The 21424-nt window shown below is 40.9% G+C and overlaps 1 protein-coding gene across 1 annotated transcript in view; it reads left to right on the top strand.

The window, feature by feature from the left end:
- LOC134530685 (angiopoietin-4-like) overlaps nt 1-21424 on the top strand; it is a 130384-nt gene that overhangs the window by 56713 nt on the left and 52247 nt on the right. The window contains exons 4-8 of the mRNA XM_063365750.1: nt 5627-5863; nt 8996-9217; nt 12782-13025; nt 14536-14677; nt 19792-19973. Coding sequence (XP_063221820.1) covers nt 5627-5863; nt 8996-9217; nt 12782-13025; nt 14536-14677; nt 19792-19973 — 1027 coding nt within the window. The remainder of the gene's footprint in view (nt 1-5626; nt 5864-8995; nt 9218-12781; nt 13026-14535; nt 14678-19791; nt 19974-21424) is intronic.

Here is a 21424-nt window from a genome sequence, read left to right as displayed (position 1 = left end):
TAAACTTGAAAATGAGTTCAGGAGTCCTGAATTGGACTTTCGTCACCGCTGACTGACCCGCGGAGGAGAGTCTACGAGAGCTTAGAGCCTCGCTCGTAGAGGCTGTACTGCCTTAGTTGCGCCAGCGCTCTTAGCGCTCCATTAATTCTGCGCCACTCACACGAGCAAACCTCCAGTCGGGCGGATCTCTGAACATCTGATCGCGCTAGAGGATGCCTCGAGCGTACATTACTGCAACAATGAGCGCTCGTGATTCGCGTGAAACAATCTGATGTGGATGACGGTGTTCAGCCCAGGGCTGAGCGCGTTCGTGATGCCCGTGTCCTGAGCGTCTGCGGCACGCCCGCGATTCGTGAAAAAAAGGAGTTTTTATTCTGCGGTTCGATATTTCCTTTCACAGCGCGGAGGCAAAATGACAAACGAAGCCATAGTCTCGAGCCATTTTCCTGAAAATGCCCGAACAATCCGTGAATCGACTCCGGAAACTGGTCAGACGTATCCCTCTTGGTTAGAAAGGGACGCAACAAAACGGAAAATAAATTAAACCCAACTTGTGAGTGAAACTAACATTCCATGTGTCTCCAACTGCAGGTATTGGAGTCGCATCTCTAAATTGATGTCTGGACGAAGGAAGTTTCACACTGCAATACATCTCTCATCGTCAAACATCAAATAAGTGACACTAAAACCGTTGTTATTTACTGAAGTGTAACATGTAACTATTGTAAAATGAAAATTAGTTCAACTCATGGGAATAGGTTTTGTCGTAATACTTCAGTTGAATGGTTTTTTTCGGGAGAAGATTCAGATCTACAAAATAAATTTGTCTATGTATTTTTGAGAATAATTTAATAATGCTTGTCAAAACAGCACGAGAAACACAACTATTGGTAAGACGAAAGCTTTGTATTGTAAAAATTATTAATTGTACATTTTTGTGAACTTTGATACAGGTGTAAACGTTATCCTATCGTGGAACAGAAAGGAAATATGGTATTTTACTCTACTGGGCTCAGACCTTCGTGAGTGTTACGAGTCACAGTAATAATTTACCATTCAAATGCGGCAGTTTAAATTTGGAACTTAGCCAGGAATTTGTTTCATGTGTTACGAAATAATTACTTTTTTTATGAACACAATAAAACGGCAAAAATAGAAGCGGGACATAAGCCAGTCTCCCTAACAAGCTAAGCCATGTTAGAGAGTAGAACGTGGAGCGAGACGCAAAAAGCAATTTAGCCTAGTTTTGGTAGGCTCTGATGGAATATTGAAGATCCTTATTAAAAACTGTTCGACAAAACAAAGTAGTATCTATCGATATGTACCAATGATGCTCTGAATACATACGTTTTTCACTGCTTTGTCTGTCAACTTAACTGATACTTTCCTCTTTTTGAGTATTTATCCTTCCCTTTTTCGTTGGTTATTTCGCCAAGGCCCAGTGTGTGCTGTTTGTTTGTATAACGTTATGTTGTTTTGTGTTTAAGAATACACTGACAACCACGCCGGACCGGGCTATTCTATTAATGTGGAGGCGTTTAACCAGCGACGAAAAAAAAAGTAATATATTATTGAAGATTTTCCTTGAACACGTATCAGCCATTGCTGTAAGCCATTTGCAGCATCGTAGGCTTCAAAACTTAGTCTTGATTCTCGGGAAGATGCGCTTCTGCCACTGCTCGTTTGATTTTCGCGTTTATACCGCAGGTCCTCTGCAAACGAAGGCGTGTGTGTGTACTGTCGCTCGCGGTCGGTCTGGAAAATGCACGAGCCACGTTGCAAGGGAGGGGGGGGGGGGGGACGTCGGAGTGAAGCGATCACTGCGCAGTCCGCGGGAGGAACTGCAAGCAGCTGAGGAACTCCCTGCAGGGCCTCGGCAGTGGGAGTTCGGCCAGGCATCGACCACCGACCCCACCGCGGTAAGGTCAAGGGGCCCGCCTACACGGTGTGCAGAGCGTCAGAAATAAAAAAATAAAAAAAACACATGATTTAAAAACTGCTCGACATATACGAGTGGCATATGTTTAGGAAAAAGCATTAAGAATCCACTGATGGTGTATTATTGGTTCTGTTTCCGTATTTAATTTTAAAAATTAATTTTTAGGAGAGTCAAAAAAGGCTAAAAAGCGTGTTTTTATAATAACCTTTAGGCATGAAAAATTATGTACAGATCCTTGAAAGCAAGGGACTTGCATTACAATTTTACCCTCATTTCTCTGCCATATATTGTTTTCTCCTAGTTGTACTATGCCGATGAGAAAACTGGGCGCCAGACCACAGCCTTGCGCTTGGAGGAGATATCGCGCTAGAAGCACCAGCGAGCGTCACACTTATCATTCCGCCTCACTAACACAAATACACCACTGTATAGGTGGGCCCCGTTTATTGGCCGGTCTTCAAGGCTTGGTTACGTTTTCGTCTTTCTGCACATTGCGTTTCCTTCCACCACGTGTATCGACAGACACATGATAACAGGTGCAAGACGGAGTTAGCCTTGTTTTGCGCCTGTTGTTATTTGTCAATCATTTGAAAATGTATAACTGCGTCTAAGGACCTAAAAAAGGTTACATTTACGACTATTCGGTTTTCAAAAACGCTACAACTGCATCCATGACACAAGTTATTTTTACATTTGCATTGGAAAATAGACGCAAAATGCCCATAGTTATACTACGATTTTCAGTTTTCGCCAACGTAACAGATATATACTATCTTTAACAAGACGTGAAGACATTCAACTATTGTTGGTTCACGTTCAAATGAACCTTTTTCTTTTTTGCTGGTAGCCCTTCATAACGTTATACTCTCATCTCACTAAGTATGATTCCATTCCATATTAAAATCAACATTACCGTGGGCCAAGTGACTTATCAATGCACCGATCACGTAAAAAAGAGAAGTTGTTAGAAATGTAGTCACTTGTAATGCTATCTTCATTTAAATTTGTTTACAATAAATAACTTATTATTACAGTGGCCACCAATCCTAATTTTGAAAGCATTCGTACATTGAACTAATTTCCTTAGCTTCGAACACGCTAGAGTTTTGGGAGCCCAACTTGTGAATTTTAATTCACAAACTTCTGATTTTGAAAAATCTTAAAAAATAAATGCATAAACCCACAATATAAGGATTTTGAAGGGGGGGGGGGGGGAAGTAATTTCTTGTTTGGAATACGATAAGCGTTTGAGAGTGCTTTTATACGGATAAATTATATGGAACTAAATAAAAAGAATATTTATAAAGTAAGAAATTTCACTTCTTGTTATCTTAGATATCTAAACACTTAATACCCAACTTAATTTAACGTGTTTATGACATAGGCTGTTTAATAAAGATCCAGCTAACCTTGAGGGTTACAATTCGTAGATTCAAATGCAAGATGGTGGTTCAAGAATTTTTATTTTGTGAGTTACCTTCCAATTACTGATTGACGATATTTATTAAATGTTTCTTTTCTCCTTGTGGTGTAACGCCTTACCGCTCAGTAACCTTTCCGTTATGAGAACATAAAATAAAATAAACGCACATTGAAATATGTGACATAATAGATACGTACCTAATGTACGAAGGAGAAAATTAAGTTTTTTTTTCGCAGATGAACGAACAGTAGTAGTATTGCTTATTTTAGTGATTTTTTTTCCGTTTTAATTTTTTCTTATAATCGTCTTTGCTTTGTGCTATGAATCTAAAAACTGCACACAATCCGTAGCTTGCAATGGGCTTCAAACTTGGAACCTTTTTCTCTGGTAGAAAATAATTTACGATCTTCATCAGTAGCTTCACTTTCGAGCGCAAATGCACGCGTATAGATAGGCTGATATTTTTTTCCTCTCTGCAACCACTCAGTTTTTCAACTACAGGCAAGATAAAATCATAATTAGAATATACTTAGCACTATTAATTATTTTACAGAGGCTTGGAAAGAAAATGGAACAATCTGCTTTTACAATCTTACTGGATGTTGTCTTTTCCCGTGATTATATATAAAAAAAGAATATCCATTTTCATTCACTCTAAATAAAGTTTAACACCTAGAAAACTCACTACTAGTACACGGCAGCATAGACCTCTGGACTTGTTTACAAAATACTGCATTCCAGCTAATCCGAACACTTGAAATCAATTTTTGACGTTCATTCCTAGCCGTACATTGCAAAAAATGTTATTCAATCATAGCTTAGTTTAAAATTATTCAAACTAACAACATAATAGAACATTTTAATATTTCGACACCATATGGACGGGCAGAAAGCGCTTAGGAAGCCTTTGTAGTATTATTTGACGCAGACGATACATTATTATTATTAATGTTATTTGTTAAGATGGATTGATCCCCTCCATTTTGAAGTTTCTTGGTTTTTTGAATATTAATTTTCATAACTTAATTTTTGACACAAATGATAGTGCGTATGGAAGTGTTAAGTTTAAGACGTATTCCGAATTCGCAAACGAGGAACACGAAAACAAACTGTTTCCGACTGGACGTCTCGCAAATGCACTCAATACCCAACTGCTGAACAGTCACCTTCTGCTTTATCGCTACCGTATCAGCCACCGCACTTCTCTTGTAGCTGCAGATGATATCAGCCAAATAATCGCTTGACGCGGCCGCTCAAGTTGAACATGTTTAACTTCAATGCAACGACTGCCGGACGCAACAACTTCGCCGTTTTAGACGCCAGCGAACAAAAGAACATTGCAATCAAGAAACATGTCCCAAACGAACAAAAGCAGCGCCGTGTAAAATCACCCTTTGCGCGTTGAGGCGAAGAGACGTGTGATGCGTGAGTCAGTGTCGCCCTTAGCGCTCCTGCGTTTTTAGAGCCTGTGCGCTTAGCGAATATACGTGCATCATTCGCGTCGGCGACCGCAGTGGAATGTCGGCTTTAACAAGTGTTCAAAGCTAGGTACTGTTGTCGAGCTAAAAGGTTTGGAATTAAACTACTTACGGTCGCGTGTCCGCCACGCGCGTGAGAAATTAAACTTCAGAGACTGGTTGTAGTTCTACATCAGGTCTAGAACGGCGTTGCAGGCAGCGCTGGTGCTGCCATCTATTTTTTTTAGGCAAGTAACTTGATGCTAGTGATACGTGTGCCAGTGGGAACCACACATAACTTAGAAAGTCACAACTTAGAACTGTCATAACTTAGAAAACTTGGAAAAATCCACGTAACTTAGAAACACACAACTTAGAAAGATCATAACTTAGAAACACACAACTTAGAAACACATAATGCAGAACCACACAACTTAGAAACGTCATAACGTAGAAAGTCACAACTTAGAACTATCACAACTTAGAAACATACAACTTAGAACTGGCGTAACTTAGAAACACGCAACGCAGAACCACACAACTTAGAAACGTCATAACGTAGAACGTCATAACTTAGAACCGTCATAACTTAGAAAATTCTAAGTTATGGGTTTCTAAGTTGTGTGTTTCTAAGTTATGTGTTTCTAAGTCGCGTGTTTCTAAGTTATGACAGCACCCCTGTGTCAGTTATACGTAAGTTGTGGTTTTTAGACTCACGTGTTTGTGTCCGCAGTGCTCGGTGATTGCTCGGTGCTCGGTGTCGCCAGAGAAGCGCGAGCGGCCGCGGGTGTTGGTCGGTGGTTGCAGGGGGCAGGAGAAGATGGCGGCGCTGGAGGGCAAGGTGGGCTCGCTGGCCGGCCTCGAGTACAAGGTGGAGCGCGCGGCGGAGCGCCTGGGCGAGGCGGCGGACCGCCTGGCGGCCGTGGGGCGAGGCCTGGAGGACCGCGGCGCGGCGCCCCTGCTGGGCGAGTTCGCGGGTCGCGGCGCGCTCAGCACGCTGCGGCTGCTCGAGAGGAAGGTGGACCGCCTGCTGGCGGCGCCCAGGTACCGCCACGTGCCGCGCGCCCCCAACCAAAGTTCACAAACACAAAGGGAACATTTATAGTATCAACTGTTTAGTGAATTTTAACAAGATGTGCAGCATATGCCGCGATATTTGCACTAGGCCACGAATGTTGGCTTCAAAACTCGGTTGGAAGTTAGATTAGTCTTTTTTTTTTGTTCGAGCCTAAATAAAATAAAATAACATATTTATAATGCGAGCTGCTGTTAAAATTTTCAATATTCAAGATCACTCGGTGTCATCCCCCTTGAAACTGGTCTATTGTCAATCAATTTGGAGCAATATTAAACAGATTTTCGGTTATGTTATGCTTATTTTCAGTTGCTTGTAGCAATTTCCATATTAAGAGTTTTTTTTGTATTTGGATCGCAATTATGCATTTAGATTTGAAAGAGGCTTTTCAATTTTTGATGTGTAACATATTAGCTATCGGTATACGGCATTTGGATGGAAGAATTTCGTGTATGCGACCAAAGTCAAGGAACGGAAATTGTAACAACCACGGTTTTGCCATCTGTGGCTGATGGCGCGAACCAAAGTTTAAAAAAAAGAAGGGAAACCTTATAGTATTAACTGTTTAAGGAATTATATTAAGATGGACAGTGTTTTAATTAAATTACTTGTCGAAAATCAGGCCCAAAGCCGAGGTTTAGTATTTTTTTCAAGTCTCTTTCGCTTTTATCATAGCCGTTTCCTTAAACAGTTTAAAATTTCGATCTGCCAATCAAATGATTCAATAGCCGACGTAGCTGCTCCGGCAGCGGATTTTAGCGGCGGGAGAGGAACTACGTTTGTTTCGCGTCTAGAAATATAGTTAAAAATACAATTTGCATATATTGATCACGCCTGGCATATTTTTTAAAAATAATTCTACGTTAAATGCCGTGTCCAAGTTTCGTTTTATAAGTGTATTTGCAACATGAGAACACACGTGCTCATTACCGAGGTTAAATGTTACACATATCTGGCTGGTACTGTTAGACTTGCTCACATTTTATTTTTTATTTTTTCATTTTAGCGGAAAGTTATTTATAGAAGTAGGCTTTTGACACCAACTACTTCTTGGCTTGTAGACTTAAGCTACTTTGTATAAATGATTGTGTACTTGACGTTTCGGCATGTCTGGTTACATAATCTTCAAGGGCGATAAACAACGGAAGGCCTGCTGTTACAGCACATGATTTATAAAGGACTATTCAGCCTAACTGTAATTTGTTTCTGTATTTGGCCATGATTAGATGAGGGTCTAGATGATTCTGCTTAGTAATTGGAACATCCTTGCCTTGTAGCTAACACTTGTATTTTACCCATCTCCTCTATTAATGTCATTGAAATGCTTTTTGATTCCTATAACTCGTCTACGGCCACAGATTAATCATGTAGGCAAAAAATAAAATATATTACTATAATAAACAGAGATGAGAACAGATTAAGAAATATATGAGATTAATTGCTTCGCCATAATCATGAACGGTCACCATCCAAAAATTATCAAACAGTAAAGGCTGCTGCACCTACTAAGCTTTCTCATCCTGATTGGCCCGACTCCTCTCCAATCATGGCCACCAACAGGAACCAATCACGGGTCGTCAGTGCTAGAACACCAGGCGTTCGGTGGCTAGTCGCCCTTAAAGATAGCTGCAACAAGGCATGTTGTACTGTCAGGCACATCTTCTCCACGGATGTGGTCTCAGCCCAGAAGCCAAACCCAAATATTGTTAAAATTATTACTACATTTAATAATCTATTTAATAAAATTCTTAACACTGACTGACAAACAACTGACAGCTTGAACCGGTAGGTTTAGCAGTATGAAAAGTTGCACAGAAGTTCCTTATATAACTTAATTGAGCACTAAAAAAATATTTGGAAATTCATCCCCTAAGGGTGTTAAATAAGGGATTAATATTTGTAAAGAATTTTTATAATTTTCTAAGTTTTAAATATGGAAATTGGTGTTTAGGCTTCTACTTATAAATAAAAGTCAATTGAGTCATCGTTTTTGGTAATTCATCAAAAATGAGAATCAAATACTTTCCCATTGGGCACATGAATAGTAATATACAAACAAATTTAAGAATACTACTTTTTATATATTTTTAGGGGAAATTAGTTATTGGGAGTTTCTTGTGTAATGTAAAGATGTGAAGGTTCGGCCATAATCAACATAAGATTTTCACAAGCATAACACATAATAAATTATACTTAACAGTTGAACACCGTGTAATTCAATTTGACTAGCTACAATTGAACATTGCGATAAGCATTCACACAAGCCCAGAATCGGTATTGAGTAGGGTAGCTCTAGGCTCAACTCGTGCTTAATACTTGTGCTATTGCTAAGCCAGTGGTATGTTTTCGGCCGGTCAGAAGCTCTGAACGTTCTACTACGTCGTCATTTGACAACTTTATTTCATACACACGATGTGCGTATATTTCTGCATCTATTGTGGAAATCATGTACTACCGTGGATTTTATTCTGTAAATACTAATTTTTTTCCTAATAATGACAGTGTAACACTAATATTTGTAAATGGGGCTAAGTTGACGTTGACAAGTTGTTTTGGAGCCGAAGCCCGGCCTAGCCTCACCACCTCCACCTCCTAGGACTGAACCCGTTAGGGTATTCCAGGAGGACTAACCTTTTCTTCTTTTCATCCAGATGTCACCGGATGTTTGATAGCATCTGGATGCAGGGGCGTAGCCAGGAAGGAGGGGTTTAGGGGTTCAACCCCCCCCCCCCCTCCGTTAGCACCAAATCTTTAATTAATTTCTTATTCATCACTCAAACAAATTACATAAGTATTAAAATTAATAAAAAAAATTTACCATTACAATATTTAAATTTAAGTACCGAAAACTGCTAAAATAGCACTATTTTACACGTTAAAAAAACAAATTTTCCTGGGGGGGGGGGGGACCCCCGGACCCGTTTTAATACGAGGTGGGGGGGGGGGGGGGGCATGCTTCTTAACACCCCCCCATACGCAAATCCTGGCTACGCCACTGTCTGGATGTTTGGCCTCAGAAAACAGGCCAAAAACTCCAGACGCCACAGAGTTGACGTGGCCAGCGGCCGGTGTAAGAGCGTGTGACCGGCGATGACCGGCAGGGCCGCGGGCGCCGAGGGAGACCACGACCAGCAGGGCCGGCTCGTGATCCGCTGCAACACGCCCGTGCTCGTGGAGGACCTGCTGAAGGACGTGTCGGCCAAGGTGGACGTGATCTTCGACCAGACGGTGAAGGAGGAGGGCGACCCGGAGCTGCAGCGCACCAGCAGCGCGGAGCTGGCCGAGGAGCTGAGCCTGCCGCCCGGCTCGGCGCTGCTCGACAAGTGAGTGTCGGCCTTCGGTTCACGTTCCCCCACCTGTGCAGGGTCTCCACAAGGAAAACATATTTCGTACCAACTTAGGCAAGAAAAAAGTACTAGATTAGAAAAAAAAGTACTAAATTATAATTTGTTATGGTTTTTAACAATGTAGGAAGTTATTATGACATTGCAATGCTCGAACTTAAATACCACACCACACACACATACATTCCATAGTTTTTTAAAAATAATTACTCTTAATAATAAAACATTTTGGAGTTACAATCATATTAGTACATTAAAGAAAAATGTACTAGATCTGTTCTAAACCACTAATAAAGTTATAAAAGTACTAGATCTAGTACGAAAGTACTAACTGTGGAGACCCTGGTGGCGTGGCTTCAGGCCCCCCACATCATTCTGTGGTCCCCGTTGCTAGAAGTCATGATGCCCCCCACCCCCCTTTTATTTTTCTAACAGAGATAAAAAAAAATGTTTTTTTTTTTCCCTTTATGTACATAGTTTTAGTTATACATTTTTTTTAACCCTTTCACAATATTATTTTTAAAACACATTAAAACTAGTTTTAAGTCAGTGTTTCGATTGTCAACGAAAAATTTATTTTGAATGATGGCAAATAAATGAGTGTAAGTTGTTCTGCACTGTCAACATGGTGACACGTCAATTATTGGTGGTGGTTTTGTTACAGTTGTATGTTCAGACACGTTATGTACGCACAGCATATTCCGAATAATATTACTCTGGTGTAATATTTCATCGGTAACTAAATTTAGGCCTAACTGTTTAATTGTTTTCTATGATTTATTTAAAATTGTCTACTCTTTTTGTTTTAAGTATTTTTTCTTTCCTTCGCAGGCCCCCTAGACACATGGGCCCCGTTGCCATAGCAACGGTAGCACCGGCCATGTGGGGGCCCTGCGTGGCTTCACACTGAAATAAATTTTTGTAAATTTTACAAGGAAAATCCTTGGGAACCCCGTTATCACGGATATTACTTGTAAAACTACAAGGCAGAGCTTTGTACCATATTGTGCTATTTTGCAAGGCTCTGCCTTGTAGTTTTGCAAGAAATATCCTTGGCAACAGGGTTTCCAAGAATTTCCCTTGTAAAAGTACAAAATTTTTTTTAGAGTGCAGTCACGTTCACTGCGAACCAGTGCAAAGAGCCGGTGAAACAGTGCACGCTTGACACTGGAAAAATAAGTTGAATTTGACTTGATTCCATTGGAGTAGTTCCAACTGATTTACAGTCCTAATTTTTGACTTGTAACATCTTTGTTCTCAGTAAACGACATTTGGTAGGAGTAATTTCGTTAATGGAACGGAAGTCACACGGGACGGTGCTGCCATCTGTAGCGGATGGCGCAAACCGAAGTTCACAAAGCCAAAGGGAAACTATTTAATAAGTTTTAACAAGATGGGCAGTAGTTTAATAAATTTCCTTGCCGAGAAGCAGGTCCAAAGCTGTGGTTTTGTATTTTTTTTTCAAGTCCTTCGCGTTTATCGGAATCGTTTCATTATATAGTTTAAGCTTTTGCTCTGCTAATCGAATGATTCGATAGTCGACGTAGCTGCTCCCACAACGAATTCTAGCGGCGGGTGCGAAAACTACGTGTGATTCGCGAAAAGAAATGTTGTTGAAAACACAATTTGCGTATATATTTATCACGCTCGACATTATTTTAAAAAATTCAACGTTTAATTTCGTGTCCGATTGTCGTATTACAAGTGTATTTGCAACATGAGAACACATGGGCTTAGATGATACACATCTCTGGCGAGATGTTTTTGTTTATTTGGAGCAGTTTCCACAGGTTTAAACGCGAGAGCCCGTTCTTCCCAATTACTTCCATTTACATGCAGAACATTCCGGACCTCGAATCCCAGACTTGTCATCCTGATTTAGTTTTCCAGTGGTTTCCCGGGAGCACACGTCACCGCTGGGATGGTTCCTTGCTGTAGACTGGCATCGAACTGATTGAGACACCGTAGCACGACCGTTGCAACTATAGAATAAAATAATTTCCTAGCAGTTCACGTTTGACAAATCCGACACGCACAGTGTGGCTAAATTCGCGGGTGCGACAGTCTTTCTGATTATTTATTATCTATTTCAATTGCGTCGTGACCTCGACGTTACTGAATGGACATCATAATATTTGGTTTTAGAAAGGCAGTTAAAGTTATTATTCAAGTACTTTTTGAAGGTTTTGTATACTCAATTTCTGAAATATGTTCGCGGACAGTGAATTTCCCGAGTGAATATTAAATTTGAATCAAGTGTTCGCATTAAAACTGGGTTCGAATTCTTACCCGGGATTTATGCTTTGTGTTGTCTCAGTACCTCCAATAGTTAAAGTTATTCGTAAACCGTTTCCTGAATAGCTTTCAGTATTAACTGCGCACATTAATAAGCATGATAAACAAAATAAAGTACAGTAGCTGTATATTCCATTATAATTATCTGTTCCATGGTTTAAAAATTTCGCTTGAATGAAAAATCGTTTAAAACATAAAATTATGTGCCAATTTGTGTAAGAAATACTCAGTATTATCTCAATAAACGTATTTAATATGTGCAAAAATAACCATAGTCATGTGTTGTACAAGTTAACAAGAATTTCCTGGTAATATTACGTAATATTTCTTGGCAACTGGTTTCCAAAGGAATCGTTAGTAAAAGTACAGAAAAAATTTTTTTTTTCTGTGTACGCTTTTAGCTGACGAAGAATTTGAGGCGGGCCGCCACACCTAGCCAAAGTGATCTAGTCATCGAACTCTCAACCTGCAGCACAGCGCTGCAGCGTGGGAGCTACGGGGCACTGGTGCGCCGTTACACGTCGGGAGGAATGAGAGCTTTCGAAACCTAGGAGTATCATGGGACGATCCAGTGTGCCTTGCGGGTAATACTGGTGGCAGTGGTTAGCTCTCACGCTCGGGGTTAAGTCCGATAGGATGGCCCAGCCCTCTGAGGACGGGCGCAGCGAGTGGCGACACAAGGGCACTAGCCTTGCAGAGCTAGCATGTAGGGGGTTGGATAGGCCCCGGCCAATACTGCTGGTTCTCTGGGGAGCTGAGGGTTGAGCGCTGACTTGAGCCCAAGTGATTGTAGCTACTCTTTCACACTGAGAGAAAGGTTTGTTTGCCTCAACAAAATATTTGTTTATATATAGCGGAATAAATACATTTTGTTAATTCAAACAAATATTTTGTAGTAGGAAAGATTCTATTGACCCAAAAAAAAATTATTTTGTCAACTCAAATGTGTATTTGGTTAGGTGTAACAAATTATTTTTGTTACTTACCGAGTTTGGTTAAGATAACAAAATATTGTGTTCCACCAAGTAAATATTAGTTTCGCCATAGGCCTATACAAACAAATATTTGTTTGATTCAAACAAACCCTTTTCTCAGTGCAGTTAGCAAAACTACCCACCGAACCTGATCAAGGGAAACCTGTTCAAGGAAATAAGAAAGGGGGACAAGTCTGGCCCCGGTAAGGCCTCGTGTTCATTCGGCGGTCCCGGAGGAGCTGCCGTGTCTGAGAGCCTGGGCTGTGCGCGGCAGGCTGTGGAAGCGGCTGACCAACCCGTGCAAGAAGTCGACGCGCGCGCTGGAGGCGGCGCGGCAGGCGCTGGACGCGCTCGGCAACTGGACGGCGGCGGCGCTGGACGAGCAGGCGGGCGCGCTGGAGCGGGTGTCGGGCAGCTGCCTGGCGTCGGGCCGCCGCCTGGGCGACACCGAGCTGCTGCTCAAGAGGACCGAGGCGGCGCTGCAGGACCTGGTGCGCCGCGACGACCGGCGCCTGCAGGTGCGTGGCCACGACAAGGAAGGTCGATACCTCATCATCTCCACGGGAGCCAAAACACGTAGTTGTTAATTACGAACACTCCCGTCACCTTTTTTTTACACCCATTATATTACACTTAGTGAATCTCTGTTGAATGCGATGGAGGTATCGTATTGAAATTTCAGAACCACCCTTAAATAACAGCAAAGACGAGGAAGTGAAAAAAAAAAAAAAAATCAACATGCTGTGTGAGTGGCAGGCGGTTTTCTGGGACGTTTTCAAAAGTTGATGGTTTAACTAAAACGAAACAAAGTATCGTTATTGTTTTTTCCTGTCGACAGGACAATTTTTTAAAAGTATGCTTTCTCCTGTACTTAATACACATACGCAGGTATATGACGGCAGCCAGGCGTAAACCTTGTTTTCTCTCTTTGCTGAAAGGCAATAGCGTATTTTTTTTGTAACTTTCAAGAAACATTTCGTGTGCAATACATGTATGCAGCAATTTAACAAGATACGTGAAAGTGTCAAAACATTTTACTTTATAAGGTACTGTTATTCAGTAATGATAATGCGAACATTATTCACGTTCATGTTGGCTGAGCTAGAGTCCGGCCTGAAGGTCAGAGCTTTCGGCTGGTGAGTCAGAGGCCCTGAATTACATTTACGGCGGTTTTTTTTTTCACTGTGAAAAATTTCCTTCCCGGTATCAGGACTAAGGAAACACAAAGAATTTCCAACCAAGATACACAGAATATAAGTTTAAATTATATCTACATGGTATTCAATTTCGAACTATACGAAATCTATTAAATAACTGAGCTTATTAACATTGCTTGTAACAGCGTTGATAAAAAAATTTAATTATTCATTAACTTTCACAATTTATGGGGCTGCAGTTAAAAGCAACATAATATTCAATATTAAATATAGATATCTAACATTACAACGCATTAAATTACGAACAAATTTTAACTGCGGAATTTCGACGTGGTCGGGCAAGTCTGTTTAAAAAAGATGCACTCAACCGGGATCATGCTATACAAAAAGAAAGTATACAAATGGCTTCCCTGGAAGCCTAGTCTACCTCCTCGCCCGCACGGCGATGGCTGGGGAGCGAGGAGACCAGCCTCCTGGCTGGCCACTGCATAGCAGACAGCAAGGTGGTATAGCGCAGTAAGCGGCTTAGTGAATGCATGTGCGTCTTAACGAGTCGTCGAACACAGAAGATAAGGGTGGATGATGTGAGAGTTGAGTGCTAACGGAATGAAAGGAATAAGGGGCGGTGCCCTTAAAATAAACTCACCGGTGCACGGCAAAGTCCGTCACGTTTTTCCACAAACAAAAAAAAAAAAAAGGAGACACACGTGGTTGCTAAGCTCATTGGAAGTGAAGGTTCACACCACAGTTATACACCCCAAATAATGTACGTAATGGAGGTTCACAGTCATAACGAAAGATGTTATTTGTTGTTGTTGTGTCATCGAGAGCCCCACTCCTGAGCTGTGACCGGGCGCCCGATGTGTCGCAGGAGATGTCCGGCCTGCTGGAGCAGCAGAAGGAGCTGCTGAGGTCCGCGCAGTGTCCGCGCGTCGCGACGCCCCGGCCGCGCCTGGACGAGGGCAGCGGCGACTACGAGTTCCTGCCCGGCCGCGAGGACGCCGAGGACGGCGGTGAGTGCGCGCGCCTCCCCTCCCTTCCTCCCCTCTCCTCGTCCTCCTGTCCTCCCTTTCTGCGCCCTTTCTAACCCGGCCCATCGGACAGTCCCGCTTTCGTCAACGGCGAGGACATTGGAAACAATCAGAAGTTTACGTACTGTGGGAGTATCCGTCCACGGCCTATTTCAACGACATGAAATCGTTCGCCTTGGGTGATTTCGGAAAACCGTGGGAAAACCATTGGGGGGTAAGAAGTACGGGAGTCGAGTTGGTGTGTGTGTAATCTTTGCCATGTCAGTAACTTGTAATCAAAATGAGAACGGCCCCTAACCGCCTTGGGCGCAAGTCTGTAGGATTCTCAAGGGTATAGCCCGCGGAAATTCCTGGGCCAACGGCTGGGTCGTTTGGTTTTAGGTACGGTGGATGTAGGCCACGAAAATTCGGTACTGCGCATCCACTCTACGCAGGAGAATGGGCGGGGCCACCTAAAAGACCTAAAGGGTGCTCCTGTGCGAACCCGGACCACAACCGTGGCCAAGCTTAATGCTGAGGAAATCTCGAATATTTGGACTGGCACAGTACTAACTACTGGACCGGTTTTCAATGTACTTATTCTCTTCAAACCACTAGATTTATAAATTACGGACACCATCCTATACAAAGGAACATTTATTCAGAGGAAATGTACTTTAGTTTAACTGCGCCTCCCCCCTCCACTTCCTAGATATAATTCAGCATCCAAAGACACTTTTCCCCTCCGCGAGAGACAGCTAAATGGTAACTCGTTGGCCTCACTTTTAGGAAGACTGCGAGGTTGAATTCCAGTCAGTTCCTTGTTTCAGTCTCCTGGGTTTCCAGTGTTTCGAGTGCTTCCCCTGAGTCACTGAATGCAAACGATGGTGTAGGGCCGTACTATAGGCCATTTCTGATTCCCTTCCTTCTTGTTGTCGACCCGCTGGCAATTTGCTATTTTAATATATTTCTATTGTTGGATAAAAAATGTAGCTTGCTGGTCTATTTATTGATTGAATTAAAGTTTTTTGAAGCATTTTAGGAGTGTGAAAAAAATATTGTAATTGAAATCAGATGATTTACTTTTTTAAAAAAACTTTTTGCTTAATTAGATTTGATGTGAATTTTATATAAATGTGAGGCTGCAATTTGGCGAAGAAACATTACCCCAAAAACTCCATTTTGTCATCCCATTTCATTCTCACAGTGATTACGTTTAATGAACTTTGGGTTACGTCCATGCGAAGTATCATTCATTCTTATTAATCTTCCCGTGACGTTTTTGTGCAAATTAATATTACATTTGTTTTAAACTACAACCGGTGACCGATTACTTATGGAACAGTCATGAAATTCCATTAATAAGGATAACGCACGGCGAAACGGGCCACAATAGAAATATAAACTACTGCCAATGTTTTCAATATCCGATAAACATTTAGTTTATTGTATAGTGTTGTAGTGTGGCGGACGAGTGAGTAGTGCGAGACAGTGTGCTGAGCCAAAGGTGCGAGGTAAGAGACGAGCAGTAGTGAGCCACTGTCGAGCCGAACTCCAGCGGGGAGAGTGAACTGTGAACTTAATGTAAGAGTGATCAATACGTGGTTGGACATTTAGATTTTTCAATAGTGTAAATATTAGCTAATTAATAAAACGGCAATTAATTAATGGGACTGTCCTTTTCGGGCCTGTTTTTCCCGTTCGTAACTATATATATAAATAAATAAATAAATATATATATATATATATATATATATATATATATAACTGTGTTGGGGCTTATTGACTAATTAAACATAACTAAATATAACTTTCTAGTGGTTAATTTCAGTTATATGGTCGTTGGTAGCATCCGAGCCCACGAAAATGTTAGACACTAATTAGTCAGGATGTATCAGTTAGCCCGGGGAAGGGAGGCGTACAACTTAAATTGAGATGTATCAGCTTCTCGGGAAATTTCGGACCAGCCGTTTCCTACCGTTAATCATCAATTAACTTGAATTCTGCCAATGTCATATAGAGAACTTTTTGTATCTTGGTCATCAGACACCATGATAAACTCAATAAACACTTTGTGGTGGTATCATAAATTATTGTGCTCGCATAATTTAGAGTGTTGGTAATAATTTTTAATAAATTCATAATAAATCTAATGTTAACTATGAATAAAAGTTTATAATAACTAAACAAACTTTTTAATTGTTTTTTAAAACATAAAATGCAAATTTATATTTCAGTCCTTGCCTGATTTTGTATGGTAGGTATACAATATTATTTTTGTAAATCTCTTCATATTTTTTACATATTTGTAGAACGAAATTTTTTTACTTAAATCATCGAAAACTTATTTTTTTCTGGGTTATGATAAAACCATATTTTTATTGATATACAATGGTAGGTATCCTAAAAATGAAGAGTTTTAAGACAAAGGCTAAATAAAAACGGCTATTTCAAAACGAAATTCTACACAAATATTCATGGTTTCATTTCATGGTAGGATTTAAATATAAATTCGTTTTTAAGGCTCTAAACATCATTAAAGAAACACTTATTTAACTGATAAAAGCGTTACAGCAATTAATTATGTTTTCATTATAAATTTATTTAAAATCATGCGAAATATGATCATCATAAAACTAAATTATTGAAAAAAATGCTTCATTTATTAGTCCAGTTTCCCCAGCAATTCATTTAACGTGAGTAAATAATGTTTTATAATAATTTTGCTATCGCGTGACATTCCTAATCCCTTGGAACACGACCACCATAGCATATCGCGTGTAGTGCGCATTGCCTACTCTTCAGGCAATTTGCATTAGTGCATTCCAAGTAATCTGATAGTCATTTCTGTCAGCAACCGCACATTATTAATTTGAACATAGACAGTCTTACACCTTTTCTAACTAACTTGTAAATGCAGTTATTCCATGTGCGAATCACTGACTCACCCATACATAGAAACTCTAACTTAATACCTGATGAGAAATGAACTTGAAATTTTTCAGACTTTTAGCTTTTAACCTGCAAGCGACAGAAAAAGTTAGAATAGTTAGTTTTTTTCTTTAAACTCCTAAAATATTCAAAATAGTGGATGCAGCTTTAAAGAAAAGTGAAGGCCTTTTTTTCTTGAGGCTTTTTGTGGATGAACTGCAAGTCGTATCAAAAAAACCAATTACTCCAGTGGAAAATGGATGTTGAGAGATCCACAGTTTTGGCCAATAAAAAACTAAAATTACCTGTTCAATTAAGTGCAGAACTTATTCCGACGGGCGACTGCCGCTGATCAGGTAGAAGCTAAGGTGGAGCTAATGTAAGTTTTTAGTTGTGCCACATGTTCGTTGATTTGTGACCAAATCAAAAGAACACCTAGAAGATTTAGATTTCGCACGTATTAATCTACAACTTCATCCGAAGATTAAAAGTCAAAACTACCCGCCTTGTCAAAACCACTCCCCGAGGAGTAGGGAGGGTTACGAGGCGAGTAGCACACGAATAAGTAATTGACAAAAAAAAACGAATGTTATTTTAATAATTTTATGCTCTGCATAATTTTGTTTTTGTACTAGCGAAAAAATAAACGGACATTGCTTAGTATGTTTTTACGGCTTTGAAAAAAGAGGTTAGTTGATAGTGTTTTTTTATAATAAAAATTCACTTGGCTTTTGATGAGGCTACCAAGAGAGGACATGTACAAGTAAATGAGGACATGTCGAGGTAAAATAGGACGTCTGGTAACCCCACCAACGAGCGAAAAGTGTTTTACTTCATTACTTGTGATTGAAAGAAACCACTAAGTGAGGGTTTAAAAGGGTTCAGACCAGTTGGAACACACTGCAACCTGCAACACTTGCAGAGTGGCCTCTAGACCCTGGAGCGAGCATTTGGCCTATTCCACACCTACCTGTTAGCCGGGTCAACGATGCCGTACATACTCGATTGTGGGGAAGAGAACTGTTTGAGACATTTTATCTTGCCCGGTAGATGTAGCGGTGGTCGAGTAGATGACACCCGTCTGTCGTGCTATTGGGTAGGAAGCCGATAGCTTCCGCTGCGAGGGCTGGTTGATGGTGTCGGAAGAGAAGTTGGCGAAGATAGTGAGTGGGGCGTTGGAGGTCCTGAAGGAGAACACATCTAGATGCAGTGGCGATCCTGCGGGAATAAAAAAAAAACTGGAGCGATGGCAATAAAATTTACTCCATACTGCACTTAACCTTTGAATTTAAATTTTTGTAATAAAAATTTATAATTATACTATTTTTTAGTGCTACTGCACTGTGTATTTAAAAAAACTTTTGAAGGCGTCAGATATGCGTAAAAATAGCCTTTTAAATGGCTAATTTTTTTTTATTTCGGACTTACCATTTAACTGGGAGATGTTCCATATCACCTAGAACTCTCCGATCATCCGCTCCCTTCAAAATTAAGGCTGGGTCCGCCACTGTCTAGCCGTCACGTGTCGTCTGTCGTATATAGTCTCTCCTTGTACGTGCTGTGGTCTGGTAGATGTGAAGATCCACCAAATATCGCAATAGGACAATATGGGAAACTGGCCAATTTGCATTGGCGAAAAACGCGAGACACTTTACGGCATTGCTTTAAAGCTATTTATTTTATACTCCACGCCGCTAGATGCCACTACTGTAACTGGAGTCTCGCACTTAAAAAAAGTAGGCACACTACATACCGCCAGGTCTGCGTATTTCTTATTAGTTTCCTACATCTCTTTATACGAGAGAGGTTGAACGTCAAATTCCCTGACCGGGACGAGACGAAAGAGCACTTTTTTTGCTGGCCTCCACGTTCACCTGACATAACGCCAATGCGATTTTTTTTTCCTTTGAGGGCTTTATAAAAGATCGTGTCTACGTTCCGCCGCCACCTAGTGATTCGTCAAAGTTGAGACACAGAATTACACCGGAGGTGTTAACCAAAGTGTGGGAATGTTGGACGTGTAGCATAACCAAAAGAACACATATTGAACACTTATAAATAAAACTAGTCTAGTTGCCTTCGATTGTTTGTAGGATTTGTTGTAACTAGTCTAAACTAAACAATGATAGTATGCCGTTGAAAGTGGGATGTCCTGAGCCTCACAGACGGCGGCGCGTGAGCTGCAGACGTGGCGGAGGTGGCGGGCGGGGAGGCGGCGCGCGCCGCGAGCTGCGAGGAGCTGTCGGCGGCGGCGCCCGCCCCCGCGGCGGGGGTGTTCGCTCTCGGCGGCGCGCGCGAGCTCAACGAGAGGGCGCGCGACTTCAACACCAGATACTGCGAGACGAGCGCCGCCGGCGGCGGCTGGACGGTAACCAGACATCCGCACCCCGCCATACGGTGGTCGCACATTGCAGTTAAGATTAAAAAAAAAAAATTTAAGTGAAACTTCTTTGGGCGCGATGAGAGTAAAATTTCAAGGCCGAATTTTAATGCCACGTTTTCGTGAAACATTGTTTTGAAACGTTTCTGACGCGAAAAGGACATAGAATATGTACTTTGCCAAAGAGTTATAAAGAGCGCACCATGCTATACATGTGGCTGGGCTCGTTTTCGTTCTCTTTGTGCGATGTTTCGTCCCTTCCCTTCCCTCCCCCAAATAGAACAGAGCGATATAGATGAACGAAAGAATAGAACAGTGTGTGCGCATGTGCTTGTTCAGAAAATAGATATAGGTATCCTATACAGCCAGCTCTCTGAATGACTTGAATTTTATATTTGCTACCAGCGCGTTCGCGTTCGTCCTTGTTCAACCAGCAGCGTAGATAGCGCTGTTGAGACAGTCCCTGCATTCCCGCATAAATAGCGCTACCTGTTATGAATTTCATATTTTATTCAGAGATTTGGCGTGTTCCAAATGGCAGAATTTTTTTAAGAAACAGTAACACGCACAGTTTTTTCTTTATGGCGTGAGTGTTTCAACAATGAGTAATATTTATTGCCAAAGAAGTTTCATTTCTGTAACATGTACTGAGTTACACACGTTCTTTTTTTTTTTTTACTTTTCGTGCTATAGGAACTAGCTTGAGACGCCTACTGAAGTCAACATTAGAGGCCTAATATAAATATTACGTCAGCTGCAAACAAACTTGAACCTGGTCATTAGTAACATACAATAACAACGTATACCAGATAATAAATTTGTGTTTTATGCATTGTCTTGACAAACATTGGGATATATAATTTACTGTATAAATTATAGCTAGAAATTTATGAATCCGACATGGTGGGGTATGGTTCCCTCTTAACACTATATTCTATCACACGCTCATATCACGTCCTGACGAGGGGCCACAACATTAGTGACACTTAACTTCTCATTAAAGGTGTGATATCGGGGGCCATTAAAACCAGTTAATTTTTATTGTGTACTTTATAGTAATATTTGATGCAATTTATGTTACCATTAATTAAAAATTGTAATTCAGGTATTCCTGGTTGGATTTGGAAAAAACTACCCAAGTCAGGAAAATTATTTTTAAGGCTTAGGAAAAAGGGTTGTGTGTTGGTCGTTTTCATTCATACTGCAAAAATGAATGTCTTACCACCGCGAAATCATTTTAATTCATACATTTTGTCCACACTAGCGTTCTTATCTTACCAAAAGTTGTTTAAGAGCTTGTTTTTGTGTTACAAGTTTCGTCAATTGCACGATTAATTTCCGTGGTGATGCCTCAGAACCCGATTTATAGCGTCATTTTTAAATAGAACTGGACCCGAACTCTCTCTGAATAGCCTCCCCATCTACAACGGTGCTTTGAT

This window comes from Bacillus rossius, chromosome 3 (genome assembly GCF_032445375.1).
Source record: "Bacillus rossius redtenbacheri isolate Brsri chromosome 3, Brsri_v3, whole genome shotgun sequence".
Lineage (NCBI taxonomy): Eukaryota > Metazoa > Arthropoda > Insecta > Phasmatodea > Bacillidae > Bacillus > Bacillus rossius.
Note: the sequence above shows the minus strand (reverse complement) of the source record. Positions and strands in the feature narration are given on the sequence as shown.